At 44.7% G+C, this 19,832-nt stretch overlaps 2 protein-coding genes across 2 annotated transcripts; one reads left to right on the forward strand and one right to left on the reverse strand.

Annotated features, from left to right (window-relative positions):
* Nucleotides 1-3,087: 3,087 nt before the first annotated feature.
* Nucleotides 3,088-5,302, reverse strand: nkx2.9 (NK2 transcription factor related, locus 9 (Drosophila)). Its single transcript, XM_052085594.1, has 2 exons — nucleotides 4,964-5,302; nucleotides 3,088-4,034 (listed from the first exon to the last, which is right to left on the reverse strand). The coding sequence occupies exons 1-2, from the start codon at nucleotides 5,166-5,168 to the stop codon at nucleotides 3,424-3,426; spliced, it is 816 nt and encodes a 271-aa protein (XP_051941554.1). The 5' UTR covers nucleotides 5,169-5,302; the 3' UTR covers nucleotides 3,088-3,423.
* A 6,309-nt stretch (nucleotides 5,303-11,611) lies between these two features.
* Nucleotides 11,612-19,221, forward strand: pax9 (paired box 9). The gene is made up of 3 exons (XM_052085593.1): nucleotides 11,612-11,778; nucleotides 14,038-14,694; nucleotides 17,734-19,221. The coding sequence occupies exons 1-3, from the start codon at nucleotides 11,775-11,777 to the stop codon at nucleotides 17,916-17,918; spliced, it is 846 nt and encodes a 281-aa protein (XP_051941553.1). The 5' UTR covers nucleotides 11,612-11,774; the 3' UTR covers nucleotides 17,919-19,221.
* The last annotated feature ends 611 nt before the right edge of the window (nucleotides 19,222-19,832 follow it).

Raw genomic sequence — 19,832 nt, forward strand, 5'->3', positions numbered from 1 at the left:
GAACATTTTTACGATTCAAATATAGAAATGGCCTGATTTATCATTTGAAACAGAAAATAATCAAATCAATATAAAATCAATTTTTATTTTAAAATCCACAATGTATTCTCAACATGAAACGTTTGTTCATTTAAAAATACGTCGTGGTATAAAATACATTGTTATCGTTTATAGCCTGCAAATGTATTTTATACGATAAAGATCGTTTTCTATGCCTTTTCTTTTTGTAGGGTAAAAATGTTGTCTATTTAATACTATATAAATGACTTTTTTTTCCTCATTTGAACTACAAACACGAAAGAAAAATTAGAAAGTGTGATTATAGTAATATAGCAACAGTATAGTATTTGAAATGTGTTTTGTTTTTTGTTTTTTTCAGTACAGACCCTGAATGTGATTTTCTCAACCTGTCAAGCATAAAGACTTTCCTGGTGGCGTCACACGCGGGCCAGTGTACAAAAACACGGTAAGCTTGCGCCCCCTTCTGGAAAAAAACACTACTGCAGGCCGCTGAAGTTGCGCGCTGGCAATAGGAGTGTTTGTCCGCCATCTAGTGGACATAATATTGCAATGCTACACAAATGAAAACCTTTTCATTCTATTTTTTTTCTTTTTTTTTTTGCTTTCTTACGAATAGCAGCTTGAACTGCAAGAATACGTTCAGTATATCAGCCCCTGGTTCTTTTTGGCTCTCCAGTAACATTTTCATGACACGGTTTGAAGCAAGTCAGACTCTACGTATAAATTTTTTAATTTTTTTTTTATCCTCACGAGGATCTTAGGGGGTGCTGGAGCCTATCCCAGCTGTCTTCGGGCAGTAGGCGGGGGACACCCTGAACCGGTTGCCAGCCAATCGCAGGGCACACAGAGACAAACAACCCTCCACGCTCACACTCACACATTGGGACAATTTCAAGTGCTCAATCAGCCTGCCGTCGATGTTTTTTGAATGTGGGGGGAAACTGGAGTACCCGGAGAAAACCGACACAGGCCGCGAGAGAACATACAAACTCCATTCAGGGAGGCCGGAGCCGGGATTGAACCCGGTACCTCTGCACTGTGAGGTCAACGCGCTAACCACTGGTTCACCGGGCCACCACAAGTAGTTTGAACTGCAACAAAACCGCCTCGATATAACCCGTTGTTTATTTTTTCAATTTTGATTTCCAACAAGTAATTATCGCCGTCACGGTATCTCTATCGGTGGTTCTCTTCGGCTACCGAGTAACGCGATATCCGCTAACTCCTCCAGCTTGCGAGCGGCCCGGCCAGTTAACTGGTGTGAAACGAGCAAGTCAAAAGCGGGACGGGATGAGCGGGCCGCCGCCAATTCTTGGGGGCAACTTGAAGACACCAATGGCAACCCCTCAAAGCTGCTCTTTGTCCGCCCTCCCCAAAAGGCCCCATCGTGCTCACACCCACAACGGCATTGTGGCCCCCGTGCTCATAAATTGCCCGCAGGGGCTGATTAAACATCAGGCAAATTGAAACACTAAACATTTTGTCTCGCTCCTTTGCGGACCCCCACCTCGGGAAGAAAAAGTGGCGGTGGTGGTGGTAGGGGGGGGGGGGGGGGAGACAATGGTCCATTCAGGGGTGGGGGAGACAAAAAGACCCCCCTCCTTCCTCCATATGTGATGCAAGGTGGCCCCGGCTAGGGCCACAAAGGACCAGGTGACAAGGACGATAGGCTGCGGGGTCACAGGACGAGCAAACAACATTACTGGGGGGGCGGGAAAACACAAGACCACCCGACCCCCTCCCTGTCTGCCCCCCGCGCAACACCGCCATCCAGCATTAACACCCACATGACTTCAAACACTCATTACGCAGTCTTACAAAGAGCCTCCCTCGCAGTCTCTCGGTGATGAAAACTACACTTGTTCTCCGTATTGCTCCTCTCCGCCTTTCGCGTCGTGTTTTAGCGTCGCGGATTAAAATGGCGGTCTCGCGAAAATGACTTTGGAAAAGACTTTCCAGTCTACTCAAGATGTAAAAGACTGTCAGTGGCGTTCCGTCAGGGCCAGCACGGCCTTCTCTGCTGGCCTAAACATTATCAGAAAAGTAAATTGAATGCTTTTCTGAGAATAACATAAATGCAATTTATTTTACTTCCATAAATATGTCATCAAAATTATTCTCTGTATTCTTTACGTCATATTATTTCCACTTACTCAATAAATAACTTATTTATAATGGTAGAGTTCTTAACCAATCGTATTTCAGATAGCTTGTGTTGCCAGGTAAATTAAAGTAAGTGAACGGGCACATTCGGGTTGCAATAGCCAATCAGATCACGAGTCTGCGCACCGGGGCCAGCATGAAGGATTTACGTCGAGATTGGATGTGCGCGTTCGGTGATTGGATTAGCGCCTGCTAGAGGGCGCTATCACTGCATTTTAACCCCAAAATGGCCGAAGAAGAAAACGTTGATCTGATTTCCGGAACTAGTTTCCGCGCAATTTTCAAGACGGACCTTCCACGAAAAGTATATATTGTGTTACAATATCGTGTCCCAGCAAGGAAAAGGCTTTGTCCGTCATTTTCAGACGAGGAATTATGAACGCTACCCGCCGTGGCTCACAGCCTCTGAGAAACGCTGAAAATGGTACTGTTAGGAATGCCAATTGCTCGCAACGGAACCGATTCGGTGTTTGGAGCCACACTGGATTGTTTTACCAAGGCAGCAAGGAAACATCACAGCACGGCTGGCCACTTACAAGCTACGGTGCGTTTAAAAACGTTTGGGGACACCCGCGTACATGTGCGGCTCAGTGAACATTGGTGAGTCGTTTAATTTTATTTTACATTTCTTCTTGTCATTTTATTTCGTTAGTATTCAAATTAATGGTCACGAAATAAAACGGCAAAATTTCCAGTCAATAAAGTTGGCGAATTCAACAAAAGAATTGAAGTTTATGTGAATTTTCAACAAAAATACGACTTGACAAGTCTAATTTTCCCCCAAGCGTCAAATCAGAAGTAAAAAAAAAAAAAACACTCTCCGAAAATTGTTTTGGAGCAAAAAAAAATCTTGCTTTGTTGTTCCAACAATTTGACCTCCAATAAATAAATACACGTCGGGTGTGTGTGTGTACTTTTTAACAGCATATACAAATGGTTTATTTATGCATTCCTTTACAAGAGAAATAATGCAACATTTAGCTTCAGGAAGACGTTTTCCCTTTAAACATCCATTCTATAATATTGACCTGTAATTTGCATAATATTGAGCATCATTCAGCAAACGAAATAACATACATATAGCACCGGATAGTAAAAAAAAAGATCTACAGGCTACCACAATTACGAAAAAATGTGAACAACATTTCAAAAATATAAGTAGCGGAAATACGCCGAAAGAAAAAGTGCAAAGAGATCTCCCAACATCTATAAGTTGCGTTTGTTCGGAGTCGGTTGGTGTCACTTGAACGAAGCAAAGTGGACCGAGTCGCCCCACAAGTCCGCCCAGGCCAGCCTGGAGGCCGCGGGGCTTTCCAAGTGCTGATGGCGCGGAGGCAGAGCCGCGGCTGCGGGCGGCTGGAGGCCCGGGTAGGCGCCCGGGGCCCAGCGGAGAGTCCTCGGCTGCGGGGAGGCCCCAGAGCAGTCCAGCACGCACGAGGCGGCGCGGAAGGGTTTCCCGTCGCCGAGCAGCAGCGGCACCAGCAGCCTGCGTAGCAGCGGCGGCGGGGGCGCCGGCGGCGCCGGCGGCCGCATCTCCTGCGGGTCGTCCGCCGGCCCCCGCCCCCTCTTGGTCTTGTAGCGGTGGTTCTGGAACCAGATCTTCACCTGGGTGGGCGTCAGGCTGAGCAGGCGGGCCACCTGCTCTCGCTCGGGGCCCGACAGGTAGCGCTGCTGGCGGAAGCGGCGCTCCAGCGCCACCGTCTGCGCCTTGGAGAACAACACGCGACGCTTCTTGCTCTTCTGCTTCTTGGCTTCTTCCGCCGGGGCGCGCCGAGGCTCGGCGTCCGGCGACGGCGAGTCCGGCTCGGTGGAGTCCGGCGACGCCTCCAGGCTACTGCCCTCGTCCCAGGCTGCGGCGGGGGTGGGGATGGAGGGGGGGGGGGCACAAGTCAGCTTTTCGTGAATAAAATTACTCACTGAAAATTGGGATTATTTTTTTTTTAATGGCATTCATTCCAATTTTGTCATTCAGAGGTCCAACAGTGACAAATAAACAAACCAAGACCTGCTTTAAAAAATATTAAGAAATTAATTCGCAATGAATGGCTTTCTTTTTTGACATTAATTTTGATTGGTTCTGGAACCAGATTTTCACCTGGGTGGGCGTCACTTTTTAATGTCCCTTATTTTCAACTAATATAAGTTGGTGAACTCAAAATTTCAAGTATTAAAAAAAAATAGTCAAACAAAGTGAAAATATTAACATAACAGTCGTTTATGTTAATAAATTGTCTAATTGCAGATATGTTTTGTAAAAAAACCCCCACAAAACTATCTATTTTTAAATAGCATTTATCTGTACAGGAAATTTTCATTTTTGAAAAAAAAATAAATTGAAGATCAATGTTTTATTTTTTACCAATAAACAATTCAGAGAACCCCCCTTCCCCCCCACCGAAAAAAAATATAGAAAAATTTCCATCTCGATGGCTGCAGTGATCCAATTCTAAGACTCGAATTGGGCCAAAAATAACCAACACTTTGGTCAATTAACGGATCGATTTACTTTTGACTTGAGTTTCACATAATCGTGATCACAACAGTTCTAACGATGATGATTGCGTAATGCAGCTCTCTGGACTGTGCATTACACATAAGTGATGCCTTGTGCAGGTGATAATCACATGTCCATTTTTATTTTATTTTTATTTATTTTTTTACTCTGACTGACGAGACTCTCGGATGGAGGAACTCTGTGATTGCCGAACTTTTCTGTCACCATTCGTCATTCTGTCCCATCTTTTCATGCATGTCTCCACTCAGAAAAAGATAGACTCACACATGCAGGAGCTTGGGTCCGAGTCGAGCATCCAAGAGGAGGAGGAAGAGGAGGAGGAGGAAGACGACGAGATGGAGGTGAGGGGGTCCAAGGGCTGCCGCGCGACCGAGAAAGGGGACGAGGACCCGGGCACAGTCTTCGGGTGGCGCTCGGGCAGGTCCAAGATGCTCCGGACGGAGAAGCTGAACTTAGTGGGCGCTGCCATGTGGGCGCACACCCCAAAAAGAAGTTTAAAAAAAATCCACCTCCACCGTGTGTTTGCTCGGCGCAAATAAATAATTAGGAGAGGGAGGGGGGGAAAAAAGAGTAAGCACTTGAAGGGATTCCGGCAAGTCCACTTGACGGACTGGTCCAACAGTGTTTACATAAACACATCCTGGGTTTTATATAAGCCACCCCCCCCCCTCACTATCTTCCCCTGCCGCGCCCCTCTTTATGATGAATGGGGCGGCGGTGGTGTCACTTGGTTGCGGGAGGTGGTGACGAATGAGCGCAGGAAAGCCACAAGTCACCAGGAGACGCGTCGCTCGTCCCAACGCGTCACGCTAATTGCCGCCCCCATCAATCACCGTCTTGGGTGGCGAGTGACAACAAGAGCCCCGACGGAGCATATCCCCCCCCCCACCACCACACACACACACACACACAATGACCACGCCCCTCCCCACCCTGACATCCCAGTGCCGCCCCCCACCCCTTGCAGCCCAAACAACGTGTTTAGAATTTGCATATAAAGTGTCCAATTAACGACTTGGTCCAACTAATTTGTGCAAAGTTGGTAGCACACAATTGTGCGCGTGGGGGGGGGGGGGCACTTGAGGATTTGGTCGGAGTCCGGAATGAATTTTGGCAGAATCTCGAGAAGGGTTTTGGATTATTTGGGGCTATTTTCGGTGCATTGTCTTTGAAGGTGTGTTGTGACGTCACAATGAGAAAGGTTTGGATTGTTTTGTTTTTTTCCAAGTCATTTTGTCACCAAATTTTAGACGCCCTGAAAAATCACTCTTTGGGGAATTTGAGCCAAGTTTCTGTTGTTCTGAATCAACGTTTTTTTTTGGGGGGGGGGGGGATTGTTTTAGTCAAATTGACCCAAGTAGCAGTCAGCTATTAAAATAAAAGTGACCAAAATTGGGTTACTTTTGACCCAGCAGTTTTAAGGGTGTCAGATTAACAAAAATCAAAATTGGGAGAAAATGTGATTATTATTTTTTGTGTGTGTGTGTGTGTGATTCAACTAAAACTCGCTAATAAATGCTTCACAAAAATTTACATGAACTTATCTGTCTACCTACATATCGAAACAGTGCAGATGTGTCACAGGAACTTTGTAGGATTTGATGAGCTGTATCGCATTGCTTTGCTTTAAAAATATTTGGTAAATGAATCAAATACAAATATCTTCGTAAAAATTAACCATTTTCTATAGGCACGGAATGTTTTAAATGCGTTAAAAAACCCGTTCCTTTATTGCAACGAAAGAAATTGACTTATACGTTGACCGTTTTAAATATTTCTTAATCTAATCAAATCATTTAAAATCATTAAAAAATAGATCATATTTCAAGTGAATCGTAACATTAAAAATAAAGGGTAACACGTTTATATAATAATTAACACTGAACATTATCTTTTAAAAACAGTTGATACATTTCATGTCATGAAAATAATAATTAACATCCAGCATTCGTATTAAAAAAAACATTTGACCAATTGACAATTTAAAATCAAATTTAATATTTAAAATAAAGTGTAAATTCCAAATCAAGAAATAAACTCGGAGAACTGGGTTCTTCTGCTCATGTTAAAAAACAAAAGCGGCCCTTGCGCGCAAAAGTTTTCACACCCCTGGAAAGGGAAACTCTTCAAGTGACCCCAACCTCGAAGAACGAAATGGGAATTAGCAGCATGTGAAGGCGTGTTTAACACTAATCGCATCACACGTGTAAAAATATCGCTTTGGGGAGGGTTAGAAGGCGGGGGTGTGGTGGTTGGGGCGTGGGGGGGTTGCTTTGCGGGGGTCTCCCATTGAGAGCCATGACAACACGGAACAAGCCGGGATTTATCCTGCCAACGTGACGCACATTGTGGCGCTCATTTGGGCGTCAATCAAACGCAAAATGGCGACTGCGCGGAACAAATGCTCGACATCGTCCTCCTTTGTAAGCCCACCCCCCCCCCCCCGACCCCCCCCCCCCCCCCCTACACACCCCACACACTGGGCAGGGACGACCACCCAAGAGGGTTTGGGGTGGCGGAGCCCACGTGGGCGCCGCGCCTGGCCTGTATCGATATCGAACAGAGGACGCACATTTGAACTCGACCATTTCAATCCAAAAAATGCACAGTACGCTAGAAAACTGTTGATTCTTGCATCTGACGGCTGAAATGTGACAAATATGGAAGTAGGTCGAATGATGTGGAAAGATACTCAAACGATATCGACTGATGTGAAATGATATTGAACGTCATCATTTTGTTTCGTGTATCATTGAAGAGTTGAACATTTTGGGCTATCAAAAGAAAAGTTCAGAAAAAAAATTGAATTTGAAATGGGGAAGGCTCTGAATCTGTTTAGTTGGAGCTGTCAATTGGGATTTTTCAGGTCTGAATTGATGAACTTTTGGCACGTGAACTAAAAGGAGATTACATTTTTTGAATTAGAAAATGACAGCAATGTAAATCTGTTCAATGCGTGACCTAAATTTGGAATCTTTTGTGGACATTTTAATGGTAAATATGTTTTGTTTTTTAAAAAAACAATTTACTTTATCAAAACCAGTGTAGTATAGCAAGTAACCAACAACTATAAATATGAAAATATACATATGACACGCCCCTTTTGAGCAACGTGCTTCGTACATTGCTAAATTAAAGTCCGTACTTTCCGTGACTGTTAATAACATTTGACTGTTGATGTGGACTTTTTCTTTTTTTTTTGTGTGTGTTCCGCTAATTGAAATTGAACAAAGCAGCAAAACGAAACGACAACAACAACTAGCACGTTTAAAGGTATTCTGCCCGCAGTAACAGTTTCGGGGCATTTCATTAAGATTAAAAGAAAAAAAGGTTTATATTTCTATTATTATTATTTATTTCTTGAATTGAAACGTCATAATTCATGTTTTCCCACGTAAATGTAATTGTGTTTAAAAGCTCTCGCATAATTGCAATGCATTGTGGGTAGTAAACGTTGAATTTCGACAGACGAGTCGCTGCAGAAAAGCCTCACTGTGGAATCCTCCTGTGTTATATTCCTTTTTGTGGGCCTTCGAAAGTAATGGCTATGAGCCTGTTTGTGTTTAGAAGTATTTCGAAATCTTTTTTTCCCCTCAAGTGTTGTCTTTGAAACGTGCCCTTTGGAGGCCTTGTGACGTTGCACGTCGCTTCCTTCCGATGTGTGAACCTTTGCTGCCCTCTACAGGACGCTTGCGTGCACTGACAGCAGCACCTGTCACTCCCATTTTGTCACCTTATGCTTTTACCGCCGGGTGGCGCTGTAGCATCTCGATGGGGCCCTAAAAGTGCATGCACGTGCTCGCACACGCGCGCACACACACACACACACACACACACACATATATTTTATATTCGTGGAGAGGAGGGGGGGGCAGGTGGTTGTTACTGTCTAATTCTCCTGCTACACGATTAAGACCAAGCAAAATTAACAACTCCTTCTTGTTCTTGCCACTCCCTTTCAAGCATAAGTGGAAAAAGATTGATTTGAAGCATGTTGGTCTGTTTTTTTTTTCCGGGCGTGGGGGGGGGGGGGTGTCGTTGTACACAAACGATGTCATAGCCTATCTCTTCGGCATTGTTCCACTGAAATAGCTGGATGAATGAATGAAGAATGATTCAGAATGACATACTGAGAAATAACAATACTAAAAACAAAAATCCAAATATAACTCAAGTTTTTTAAAAAGCTTTAAAATTTGGAATTTAAAAAAATGTCCAATTTCACCTTTTTAATTTTGAAACCTAGAAAAATCTATATTTCGCCGTTTAAAATTATATATATATATATATATATATATATATATATATATATATATATATATAATATATATTATTATATTATATTATTATATCTTATATATAATATAATATATATATATAATATAAACTTTTTAGGGTAATATATATATATATATATAATTTAAAACGGTGAAATATAGATAGATAATTATTTTTAAAAAATCATCCTTTTGGCAAGCGCCAACATGCCCACGCGTAGTGACGTCACTTGGTGTGCCTTCAAGCTGTGACACGGAGGCCCAACAAGGGGGTTTTTGAATGCTGCAGTTTGAAATATGAAGCAACATTTCTCACTTCTATTACAAGTGACAGCAAAGCATCACACACACACAAAAAAAAAGCTGGAAAAATTGCCCTGCGTGTCAATATGTTGCGTTTGTCACGTAGGCCAGGTGTCAACGTCAGCACTTTTGTGTCAATAAGAAGCTGGTAAAATTGCGCACACGTACTTGGAGAAGCGACGTGCACGCCAATAATTCAGGTGAGCACGATTTATTTATTTCGATTGGTATTTATTTTGATTTGTGGTGATGGTAGTGGTGGGGTTGGGGGGCGAACAAGAATCACGGAAACGGATGATATGCAGGCTGCTTTTAAAATGACTTTTTAGGGTATTGCCTCTCATGATGCAGAAATGAAATTGGTCAAAGACAAAAAAACGTCTAAAAAAAACACTAAAATCGGGGTTCATCAACAGGAAGAGCTTATTTTGTGCAATACTCGAGCGGGTGAAACGCGTGGTGTCGACGTGCCCAACTCATTCATGTTCAGTACAAACTTTTCTTGGAAAAAAATATGATTCTTAACCCCCCCCCCCTCCTCACACAGACATATATAGACTATATAGACACACACACACACACACACACACACACACACACACACACACACATACATATATATATATATATATATATATATATATATATATATATATATATATATATATATATATATATATATACACACACACACACACACACATATATATATATATTGCAACTTATCAGCTTTTTTTGTCGGAGTGATTGATGGAGACGCTAAATTGAAATGCAAATGAAGACATTTGGGCCCATCGACCAATTTGACTCTTTCGACGTTTTTGGGGAAAGGAACATTTCAGCGCGCGTACAGAACTTCATCAAAGTCCAGCATCGTCTTTGAATCCGACGGCGCCATCAACTCCAACGCATCCCAAAGGCAAGAGCCCAAATCAACCTTCACGCGCGTGACCGTGCCACGTTGCCTTGCGTGGGCCCGTGGATGGAGTGTGGGGGGGGGGGCTCCCGAACGTCCATCCATCCCGTGCCTCATCCTTCCACGGACGCACGCAGCGAGGTGTATGGAGGCCGTGCAACAATCACACACAGACACGTATGAACAGGGATTTTTTTTTTATCCAGCAAATTTGCGAAAATAGAAAAATTCTTACTACCCCGCAAGAGTAAAAAATAATCTAAAATTAAGTAAAAATCTGCAATACATTCCGAAGAGAGAGAAAACACATCTCTAGAATATGAATGCCCCAATATGGATTATGGCGGGAAAACACAAATTTTGCCTTCCATTCTCATAAATATGATTGTGATTCCATGTTGTAATATATATGTATATGTGTGTGTGTGTGTGTGTGTGTGTGTGTGTGTGTATATATATATATATATATATATATATATATATATACAGTATACACACATATGATACAAATCATTTATCACGCGTTCTCGCTCCAAAAACATCGGCGTGGTACAGTACTTCAGAACACGAACAATGAGTTCACATTTCACAGTTGATTAACCTCCTTTAATAAATAAAATAAAATAAAAAAAAAGACTCCAGACGGGTCTTTTTTGGTTGCTCAATTTTGTTCACTTGTTCGACCAAAACCAAGCGTGCGTTTGCCTACGCGTTAAAAAAAAATAATCGCAGCAACAGGCCGTGTTGTTGTTCTTCTCGTTGAAAACTGAAAGCACGTACCTGAAGATTATCGGCAAAATATGTCAGCAAAGTGCGTGCGCGTCGCGGCGTGTCCCAACGCACCAACAAAGACCCCCCCCCCCCCACCCGCCCCCGCCAGAGCTGAATTTGCTTCTTGTTGTTTGTTTTTGCGTCACACTTTATCGCTGAAATCGCTCGTTCCTGTTGGGTAAATGTATGACATCGGATTTTTGAAGTGGGATTTTTTTTTTCCCTGGGAGGAGGGAGGGAGGGAAGGAGAGAGAGGGGGGGGTCAGCACCCACGCAGCGTGGATGTGGCCACTCGTGTACTATCAGTCTCAATAACAAACACATTGGCGGTGACATGCAATCAGAGTGATGGCTGAGGATGGTGGGAGGGAGGGAGGGGAGGGCCGAGTGTCATGTCAGACTCCGCGAACCAATAGCAGCGCGCCTTGCTCGCTCTCAGCCAATCAGCGACGGAGGAAGCCTTCTCGCGGCCCCGCCTCCGAAGTGCGCCGAGGAAATGGCCAAAAAAGCCGCCTCGTGAGTTTGGCCGACTTCATTTCGCCAAACGCATCCGAGCTTCGCGATCCGCCGCGCCCGTCTCGTCAAGGCTTTCCGCTGCCGGGGCCGGAGAGAGCAAGCAGCTCCGGGTGGTCGCTGCTTGCAGGTGGGGTGGGGGGGGAGGGGGGAAGGACGACGTGGAGGAGGAGTTTTTTTTTTTTTTTTTTTTTCCCCGGTGGTTGTTTTGGACACGCTGGACGCGGTGCGGGAGCAGAAGCAGCAACAGCAGCAAGCGGACGCCGCCGTGTTCCTGCTTCGCCGCTTGAACGCCATGGGTGAGTCGACAACGAGCACGCATGCGCGATGGGGGTGGTTGGGGGGGGGCACTTTTGGACGCCCCGCGGCGGGGTGGACGGAGAGACGGCTGCCGGATAGGATTGATTGTGGCGTGCGGGTCCAAGTTTGTGTAAGAAGAAAGGGGTGGGGGGGGGGGGGGGTGCAGCGCCGGAAAGTTGTCAGAAGCTAACTTTCAAAACACTGCTCGTGTTTCGGCGTGAAGCGTCAAAATGATTCCAAGTGGGCTCGATTTCCCCCCCCCCCCCCCTTTTGCATGTGCGATGGAATTCTTTGACGTCCGAATGCCAAACGGAATGTGAGAGAAATAATACAGGTTTGAAAAAGTTAAATAGGACCGACCCCCCCCCCCCAAAAAAAAAATCGAGGCGTAACATGACAAAATAGAAGAGCTCCATGAAGCCATGAGGCGGCTTGTGCAGTTTTATTTCACTCGCGTCTCGATTTTTGGCCTTTTGGACTTGATTTTTTTTTGCCCCACTCGCGTCCCAAGCAGCAACAACAACAACAACAACAACAACAACAACAACAACAACAACAAAAGCAGATTAATCCGAGCGTGAACGTACGCCCTCGAATCTCAGCATTCGATTCAGGATGAACGCTGTGGAAATGAACCCGTTTGGGATTGGACACGCTTGACTTTCAGTATTCGGGGGTCAAGGCGGTACGCGTGCGGTGGAGCAAATAAAATCCAAATAACGATCCAGCTCGGAATTCATCTTCATACTTTTCAGACATTCGAGTCTCGGCATTATTTGGGCCAGACTCGCCTTTTGAGACTCGCCGGTCTCGGCAAGGAACCGTCCAGAACGCAATCACGTCACTGCTTGGCGTTTTGTGCAGTCAAGTCTCAGTCCGGTGCATCCATTCAAAAAATAAAATAAAAATAAATAAAAATTGTAAATCCAAATGTATATGGACGCACCCAAATGTCAGCACGACCTCCAAGTGTTTCGTGTTCTGCACTCGAGTTTCAGCATTTGGCCATTTGTGCACGTTGAGATGGAAATTGTAATAGTTCGCTTTGAGCTTATTTTTTAATTTTTATTTTTTCCTAGATGTAAATCTCAGCCTTATATTGGAAAAAAATATTGATGATGAGATTTGCCATTTTTTGACACTCATATCTTATCTTATCTTATCTTATCAGGATGCATAACTATACTTTGCAGCCACATTGCTGGACAATCTCTGCATCGAGTAAAAAAAAAACAAATAAATAAATAAAATCAAACCCATCCAAAGTATTTTCTGCAAAATGAATTAAAAGCAACTTGCAGTTGCTTTTGATCCGAGCAAAGTACACGCAGGAACATACACTTGCGCGTATACTTTAATTTCGGACATCGACTCCCGAGTTTCAGCATGAAGCAATGCGCGAGCCTGTCATGAAGTGACACGCGCAGGTGAGTTTCAGCCATCGCACGATGCGCGTGAGTGGCAGCGCGATCGGAGAGCAAAAATCCACTCGAACTGACTCTCAACTCGACGACGCGCAAAACTGTTTCTTATCGATACACTTGGCGTTTCGACACCGTGCTCCAAAAAAGTGTATCGCAACCACTCGGGCTGTGATTTATTTAAATATTAGATATATCTAAAATATATATATATATATATATATATATATATATAATTGTAGATTTGCTCATGCTCGTGTTTCGGCATGACGCCAGCATATGTGCTGCGAATAATAAAAAAAAATGTATCCCGAGGTTAGACTTGAAATGTAAGCCGCCAAGACGCAAGCGTGTATTTTGCATCCGATAGAGCAAAAGACACGCGGCGCTCTTTCGTTTTGGGGCCTTTGAAACATTTGAGTCTCAGCATGATACTCGCGTGCAAGCAAGTCAAGCATAACCGAAGCATAAACGACTCATGGATGACGTTTGATGTGTTTGGGATTCCGCATGCACGCGTAAAAGACATTACGGCCTTGCGGCGTGAACTCCCGTTTTTTTTTTGGTTTTCAGCATGATGATGCAAGCGTGCAAAAAATAAAAATAAAAATGCAGTTGATCTTGAATTTACCCCAGATTGACTTTTGAGTGCATCCGGAGAAGAAAAAACGGATTTAGTGACTTGGGCTCCGAAGCTTGCAAAGAATAACACGAAGGCGTCGCATCTCGGTGGAATTGATATCAAGTGCGAGAACAGAAAAAAAAGCGTCTTGGGAAGCCCCCCCCCTCCCCCCCCGGCGGCGACTAACCAAGCGCTCTCGCCCTTGCGGCCCGCAGAACCGGCCTTCGGCGAGGTCAACCAGCTGGGCGGCGTGTTCGTCAACGGCCGTCCGCTGCCCAACGCCATCCGGCTGCGCATCGTGGAGCTGGCGCAGCTGGGCATCCGCCCGTGCGACATCAGCCGCCAGCTGCGCGTCTCGCACGGCTGCGTCAGCAAGATCCTGGCGCGCTACAACGAGACCGGCTCCATCCTGCCCGGCGCCATCGGCGGCAGCAAGCCGCGCGTCACCACGCCCGCCGTGGTCAAGCACATACGGACGTACAAGCAGCGCGACCCGGGCATTTTCGCCTGGGAGATCCGCGACCGGCTGCTCGCCGACGGCGTGTGCGACAAGTTCAACCTGCCCTCGGTCAGCTCCATAAGCCGCATCCTGCGCAACAAGATCGGCAACCTGGCTCAGCAGGGCCCCTACGAGGCGGCCAAGCAGCCGCCGCAGGCCCACGCGCACACGCACCCGCACGCGCACCCGCACGCGCACCCGCCGCAGCCCGCCGCCCTGCCCTACAACCACTTGTACTCCTACCCGGGCTCCAAGGTGGCCACGCCGCCGGGCGTGCCCGCGCTCCCCGGACACATGGCCATGCACCGGATATGGCCCTCGTCGCACTCGGTCACCGACATTCTGGGGATCCGATCCATTACCGAGCAGCAAAGTAAGTCGGATGCACGCCTCCTCGCCTGCTCTCACTCCCTGTGTGTGTGTGTGTGTTTGTGTGTGTGTGTGTGTGTGTGTGTGTCGACATCTCTTTCAGCATCCCTGAGCGGATTTTTCACTTTCAAAAGTGTGGTTATCATTTTTTGTGGGCTGCGTCATGCGTGCGTTAAAGGGTATACCAAGCCAAATCCGAAAAGCCGCCATTGTCCCCCCCCGCCCCCCTACCCCGGAAACACGTGTAACACGACACGATGTAAATCAACCTTAATACTCAACGTCAACGCGAGATTTTGCTTTCGCTTTTCTTTTTTGCGGTTCTCCGAAGAGGCGGGAGAGGGGGTGTGGGAGGTGTGGGGGGGGGGGGCTTGTCAGGCCGCCGCCGGGCTTCCTCTCCAACCCCTTCGGCTCGACGCGCAGCTGCACCGCGCTGGGGGGGAGGCTCACGGAGGAATCGGTTGCAGTTAGATGAATTTGCGCGTGCGATAATATTTTAATCTCACGCGTTAAAAGCTCCACAGGACGAGTTTGAAACAAGAATTAAAATAATAAAAATTCTGAGGACCTCGCTTTGTTTGATTTGGACGGGCACTCGGGCTTCCACATGAGCACTTGGGAAGTTGCATTTGAAAAGACAACTTTGATTGACATCGTGTGACTTCTCGTGGACTAGGAAACACACACACGCACACACACACACACACACACACACACACACGTTGTGCCTGCTGGGAAACAAACTATTTGAAATCTTTCACTGTGTTATCAGAAGTCGGCCGACATCCCATAATATTCCGCCGAACAGATAAGCTGTGAGAAGTACGCGTACACTTCAATGAGGGTGTGTGTGGCGACGTCACGCGGAGGGATTTCGCGAGTGTTTTAATTTTCATTCGACGCAATTTGCAGTTTTGCATCAAACGATCGTCTAGCTAGTTTTGTGTAAATGCGACAAAGCAAAATACGATCCCAACAATATTCTGCAATGTTGAGTCCAAATATGATGTCGCCGAACAAACCGTGGGAGTGAGTGTGTGTGAGTGTGTTTAGTTGCATTTGTTTGAATTTAAATTCGACACCACCATGAAAGGCTAAAATGGGGGTTTAAAATAAAAAAAAAAGCAGAAAGGCCACTGGAAGAAAAAAAAGTAGAAGCTTGCATAAATAATATCAACAATCATGACCGCCCCCCCCAAAAAAAACGTCTAAGATAGAAATTTAAAATGCTACTGTAGTACAATTAATGAGGAAAAAAATATTGTATCAATTAAAAAAAAATCATGACATGAAATGAAATCAAACATAACGTGAAGTAAGAATACATTAAAATGTGATCCGTCCAGTGAAATATTAAAGAAAAATCCATCAAGAATGACGGAAAATAAATGGGGCAAAACACACACACACACACACACAAAGTGCAAGTACAATTTCCAACCATTTTGAAAGTCTTAAACTCTAATGTTGCATTCAGTGGCATACAGTAAATTAGAATTAACACGTGAATTCAGAAGCGATTTTGGTCCACTTAATGCACCCAAGGTTACATGTGTTTCATCCCCCCCCAGCCCCTTTTTTTTAAACATACAGCGAAATTGGCAAATCTGATTTCATAACCAGACACAACATTAGGGACACCATCAGGCCTTTGCCGAGAATCCGATAAAAACGTGCTGGTTTTCACACTCACCGGCGTTTATCGTTTGACTTGTACGTTGCGGCGATGTTCAAGCGTACCCATCCGACGACGAGGGCTTGCCCGAACATTTCGGCGCCATTCAGCGGGCAAATGAGGTCAAAGAAATACGACAAACAAGTGTAATTTCTTGGTATCTGGGCGCTACATGCGCCCGTGTAACGAGAGCCGTCGTCAACATTTGCCGCTTTTTACACTTTGACTTTTTTTTTTAACACTTTGGGTTGATCGTTTGACTTGTAGGTTACTTATTCGAATGAACTACGAGTATTTGTGGAATCGTAACAATTTATTTGTGTTTATAGCGGCACCACCCAAGGTGACAAAAGTGGGCGCTTAAGTCCAACTATAAAAACAAAAGTGGCCAAAGAACGAGGACTGATTCAATTTCTTGACTTAAAGTACAGACTCTGAAATTTTCTGAAGTACACAAGTAAACACATTTTCATTACTGTACTTCTCACAACGGAAACATGGTGCAAAGTGATCATGTCCATTTTGTTTATTTTATGTTTGAAATTGGTAAAGGTTTTCGGAACAACGTACAAATACTTTGTTACTGTACTTAAAGACATTTTTCAGTTATCTTTATACGTAACCTTGTACTTTTTGGATATCTTATTTGTACTTTCTGATCGTTAGTTTGCCAATATGGACGTTGTATTGTTTTATAATATAAATCCATCAATCAACCAGAGTTGACATCATACTCGTCTTATTGATTATTTCATTGATTGATTTGAATTTGGGAGACTTAAAAAAAGAGGGGGAAAAAACAAGGAAGAAGCAAGAAGGAGTAAAACGAACCACAGAGCTGAATTACATTCCCACTGAGTTGATCTTTGTATCGTTTGTTGTCAAAAATTCAGCCGAAATGGCGCCGAATACTCCCACAGTCCCACTTGACAGTGACATCATACTGAAAGCGCGTCTAATGATATTTGAGTGATTTATACCTCATCCCGAATTATTAGGAACAGTCCCTCCGTGTTACCCGGCGTGGTTGTACGCCGCTGTGACGGCGCAGCACAAAATATAACTGCTGGCAAAAGTCACATATTTTTCATACGGGACTTATTATAGGTGGGCAGGTGTCTCCAATGACTGTGGCCACTTAGAACACGGGTTGAATCAGGACATTTATTTATTTGACTTTTTTAAAAAAAAAAAAAGTCTGAACTGCTTCTTAATTACAGTGAATGAGTCTTTTTGCTGAGTTTTGGACGAACGTTAATTCCAACATTATCGTAACTAGCACGGCCGCCATTTTGTGTCTGTTGGTGCATGACATTGGATTTCACGGCGCTTTTTTTTGATGACTTCTTTTTGTCACCCACCGACCAGACGCCGAGTGGCTTGCGCACAGCGAGCAGCTGTGCCACAGCACCCAGCATCCCGGCCTCCCGACGGCCCACCACCCGAGCGCCAGCCTCCACGGGGTACAGCGGCACCACGTCGGCCTCTGTGACCGCACACACATGGCGGCGGCCGCCGCCGCCGCCGCCGCCGCCGGGCAGTGGCAGCTGTGACGGCGGCTCGCCGGACTCGCCAGGCAGGGACGCCGTCACCCGTTGGCGAAGACATCCGCCATGACTGCTTTTCTTAAATGAAGGACCACAGGATTTTATTTTTTTCAACTTTTTTGACGTAATTGTTGAACTTCCGACGTGGCTGCGAACGCACCACGGAATACTCCGCGACAGGTGGACCGAAATTGGCATTCCACGCGCATGCGCAGACCTTCAATCGACGCTCCAGATGGAAGAGGGAAAATGTTGCTTTCAGGGTGCTTCTTAATGGTATTTTCTACTTTTATATGATTTTTGTTTATTGCAGCGACGATTCCCAACCTTTGAGCCAAGGCACATATTTTACAGTTGAAAAATAGCATCTCAGCAACTTCAAGCAAATATATCTTTAACTAGATAGCTGACTAGATAGCATAACATATAGATGGCTACAACCACTGACTGCAAACGTTACATTCATTGTACAAACAACGATGAAAAAAAATGATCGTCCCAAGATTTTTCAAAGCAAACAAAAAAAAGAGAAGGGAAACCAAGAACTTAATTGCTGATACCTTAAAAGATGCTTTGATTTATCATCGTAGCACCTGATACAAGGGTCGTGTTTCAAGACGGGACTTTAGGCTGCAGGCATTTGGAACTGAAAAATACAGTACTTCAAGGGGAGCTCAAATCAAAACATTTTCTTTGCTCCCACTAGTCTAAGGACCAAAATAATGATTATTCTTCCTCCTCCTCCCCCACCAAAATGTTTTTTTTCCGCCTCACTTTCAAATTTCTCCTGCAGGTCGAATTAAAGACTCCGGTTTTGGCCCGTGTTAGAATTGGAACAAATGTCACAAACTGATTCACAGGTGAAGAATCTTGCGTACCTCCTGCCATGGAGTGAAAGATTTGTGTCACTATCCATAAACGGCATAGATAGCTGAACAAAGCTAGATTATTTTGGAGCAATGAAGGATATCAGATTCTTTTCTTTCACATCAATGTGCCAGGGCGCACTGGTTGGGAATCACGGTATTACACAGCATTGCCCCCCCCCCCCCCCCCATCCCCCCGCACTCCAAAACTTGAGGAAAAATCAAACACCCCACCCCCCGAAAAATCGACTTTCCCCCCTTCTCATTGTGTTTATTATTATTTATTAGAACCCAAAGCACGTAGAATGAAGTGCAATTAGCCGTAAAGACTTACAATTGGCGTATGTACGTCCGTTGTCGCCGGACTTGAACAACGACAACGGACACACGATGTTGCACAATGAAATTGAATGTATCTTATTAAATTGTTTGGCTGTTATGGACCTTTGGGATTTGGCACTTTATTGTGAAGGGAAACGGATACATTCGCTCAACGAGGACAGGGAACTGCATGGTTTCATTCACATTTTCAGTTTTTTTTTCTCTTTCCGAACAACTAAAATTTTTTTCAAATTGGCTCTGTTTTAAATGCGTTAAAAAATCACAAAGACTACTGTTATTTACACTCTGCCTTTGGTTGTTATCTTCGTTTTAAAATATTTCATTCTTAGTCATTTTATTGGGGTTATTTCAAGTATTTTGATTGGTGTATCTGCAGATGCACATAGTTTGCATAGTCGTTTTGTTTTTATTTTGAAGGAAGAGGAAATAGCGGTGCCACACGGGCTCCTCATATCTATTTTATTTTGAAGTGGAGAAGACGTGCTTCAGTCGTTATATTTTGACGGGGAGATGATAGAAATTCTGCAGAGGTTCTTTCTATCGGGTTAAAAACGCCTTACTCTACATGGTCATTTTTTTAAGGGTGAAAAACGCCTTACTATACATGGTCGGTTTTTTTTTCAGCTAAAAATGACGATGCATAGCACGGAGTCAGCCATGTTACGTGTTTTTAATGACATCCTCCTGGCTAATGACGCTGGAGACCACGTGT

Source organism: Hippocampus zosterae, chromosome 14, assembly GCF_025434085.1.
Source record: "Hippocampus zosterae strain Florida chromosome 14, ASM2543408v3, whole genome shotgun sequence".
NCBI lineage: Eukaryota > Metazoa > Chordata > Actinopteri > Syngnathiformes > Syngnathidae > Hippocampus > Hippocampus zosterae.

What these genes read in the sequence shown, in the direction of transcription:
- pax9 (XM_052085593.1), top strand. An exon ending in ATCCATTACCGAGCAGCAAA is followed by an intron (nt 14,695 to 17,733) that starts GTAAGTCGGATG and finishes CCCACCGACCAG; the next exon opens with ACGCCGAGTGGCTTGCGCAC.
- nkx2.9 (XM_052085594.1), bottom strand. Translation starts at nt 5,168, where the DNA reads ATGGCAGCGCCCACTAAGTTCAGCTTCTCCGTCCGGAGCATCTTGGAC. An exon ending in GGACCCAAGCTCCTGCATGT is followed by an intron (nt 4,035 to 4,963) that starts GTGAGTCTATCT and finishes CCCCCGCCGCAG; the next exon opens with CCTGGGACGAGGGCAGTAGC.